We start from the raw sequence: 2,356 nt of genomic DNA, 5'->3' as shown, positions 1-2,356 counted from the left end.
CAACAATGTCCTAGGGGGTCCGGGGCATGACCCCCGCGAACTTTTTGTGTTCTAGACGCCCGAAAATAACATTTGAGGCGTTGTGGGCTATCATTTTCTTTCTTTTTCCTTCTTTATTACTTTTTTTCACCTCCCAAAAGGAGGGGGGGCCAGCCCCCCCACCTAAATCCGCCCCTGATTATTATATAAAAAAAGGACCAGATGTCCAAAAATATACATTTAGTTCTAGAGTGGTTGATGTTTAGAACAGTCTGCCATCTCCATTTGTAATGGCAACTAGTTTTAATGAATATAAATCTTTGCTAAATAATCGCTGGGTTGACCTAAATTGTAAATTTTCCTTCTACCTTTAAAAAAATAGCAATAAGAATAAAATAATTAACTGTAGAAGTATTTGCAATGTTCAGATAAAAAATTAATTCTCTTCTTTGTGCATATGCAAAATATGTTTTTTTAAATGGTTAATTTGTTTGAAACTCTTTTCACAATGTTCACATTTGTATGGCTTTTCTCCTGTATGTATCCTTAAATGTATTTTCAAACGGTCACTTAGACTAAACTTCTTTCCACAATGTTCACATTCATATGTTTTTTCACGATGTATTCTCAGATGTCTTTTCAAGAAGTTACTGTGTGGAAATTTTTTTCCACAATCAGTGCATTCATATGTTGTGTCCATCTTGAATTTTCCACTATTTACATAATTCTTATCTTCTGTGTGCTTACTCAAAATATGGTTTTTTAAATGGATATGCTGGTTGAACTTCCAGCCACAATGTTCACATTCATATGGCTTATCTCCTGTATGTATCAATAAATGTGTTTTAAAACTTCTGTTTGTCTTAAACCTCTTTCCACAATATTCACATTCATGTGGCATCTCTCCGGTATGTGTCATCAAATGTATTTTCAAACTGGTATTGGTAATAAATCTCTGTGTACAATATTCACATCCGTATGGCCTTTCTCCTGTATGCAACATCATATGTGTTTTTAAAGTGCTATTTTCGTTGAACCTCTTTCCACAATGTTCACATTCATATCGTCTTTCTCCACTGAGTGTTCTCAGATGTTTGTTCAATGAACTCCTGCTTTGAAATTTCTTTCCACAATGTTCACATTCATATGGTCTTTCTCCACTGTGTGTTCTCAGATGTTTGTTCAATGAACTCCTGTTTTGAAATTTCTTGAAACAATGTTCACATTCATATGTTATTTCTTCACTGTGTATTTTCATATGTTTGTTCAACGAGCTCCTGTGTTGAAATATCTTTCCACAATGAAAACATTCATACGCTGTGTGCATCTTCAAATCAGTTTTCATCCTGCCACTATTCACAGAATTTTTATCTTCTGTGTGTGTACACAAAACATGGTTTTTTAAATGGATACTGTGATAGAACTTCTTTTCACAATGTTCACATTCGTATGGTGTCTCTCTTGTATGTATCATTAAATGTGTTCTCAAACCATTCTTTTTTAAAAACCTCTTTTCGCAATATTCACATTCATATGGCTTCTCTGCTGTATGTATCAATAAGTGTGTTTTCAAAGCATTATTTCTTTTAAACTTCTTTCCACAATATTCACATTTGTATGGCTTCTCTAATGCATGTATCATCACGTGTGCTTTCCAACTGGTCATTATATTGAACTTCTTTCCACAATGTTCACATTCGTACGGTGTCTCTCCGCTGTGTATGCTCAGATGACTTTTCAATAGGCTACTGTGTGGAAATTTCATTCCACAATGAAAACATTCATATGTTGTGTGCACCTTAAAATTGTCACAACTCACAGAATTCTTTCCATAAGTTGAGTCTCCTGTATGTGTTTTCAAATGTTTTTCCAATTCACTTTTGTTATCAAATTGCTTTCCACAAAGTTCACACTGAAGTAGTAGCACATCTTCTGTTTTGATTCCCAAATGTGTTTTCAAAGTATCTATATCAAAATTTTGTCCACAGCATTTACACTCGCATGTCATCTCTTTATCATTCATTTTTAAATATTCGTTTGAATGGCCATCATGTTCACATTGTTTCAATTCACTGCATTCACTTGCATTTTGCTCCTCACAAGTACTGGGACCTGCACACACTGTTAAGTGCGCAGCATAAAAATCTGCTGTTGTTCCAGACATCAAACAGTTTTCACTATCCATACTTTCATAGTTACTGCCTCTGAAATATAAAATTATTGCTGTCAGTATATTTGTAGTGGGATGGTAGAAATGAGACACCAATAATCTTCTCTGTTGCAACATGGTTCATTGGCACAGCATATACTGTATCACATTGGTGGCGCCAGGAACTCCCCGACGAGGGGTCCCAGCTCCCCGACAAGGGGGTACACC

General features: G+C 35.4%; 1 protein-coding gene across 1 annotated transcript; it reads right to left on the bottom strand.

The window, feature by feature from the left end:
* Nucleotides 1–385: 385 nt before the first annotated feature.
* Nucleotides 386–2,185, bottom strand: LOC117109177 (zinc finger protein 708-like). Its single transcript, XM_033251426.1, has one exon. It carries the CDS (start codon nucleotides 2,162–2,164, stop codon nucleotides 416–418), a length of 1,749 nt encoding a protein of 582 aa, XP_033107317.1. The 5' UTR covers nucleotides 2,165–2,185; the 3' UTR covers nucleotides 386–415.
* Between the last annotated feature and the right edge of the window lie 171 nt (nucleotides 2,186–2,356).

Source organism: Anneissia japonica, unplaced genomic scaffold (genome assembly GCF_011630105.1).
Source record: "Anneissia japonica isolate Jap-2015-1 unplaced genomic scaffold, ASM1163010v1 scaffold127128_len2356_cov146, whole genome shotgun sequence".
Classification (NCBI taxonomy): domain Eukaryota; kingdom Metazoa; phylum Echinodermata; class Crinoidea; order Comatulida; family Comatulidae; genus Anneissia; species Anneissia japonica.
The sequence above is the reverse complement of the archived record's forward strand: the minus strand, read 5'-3'. Positions and strand labels throughout refer to the sequence as shown.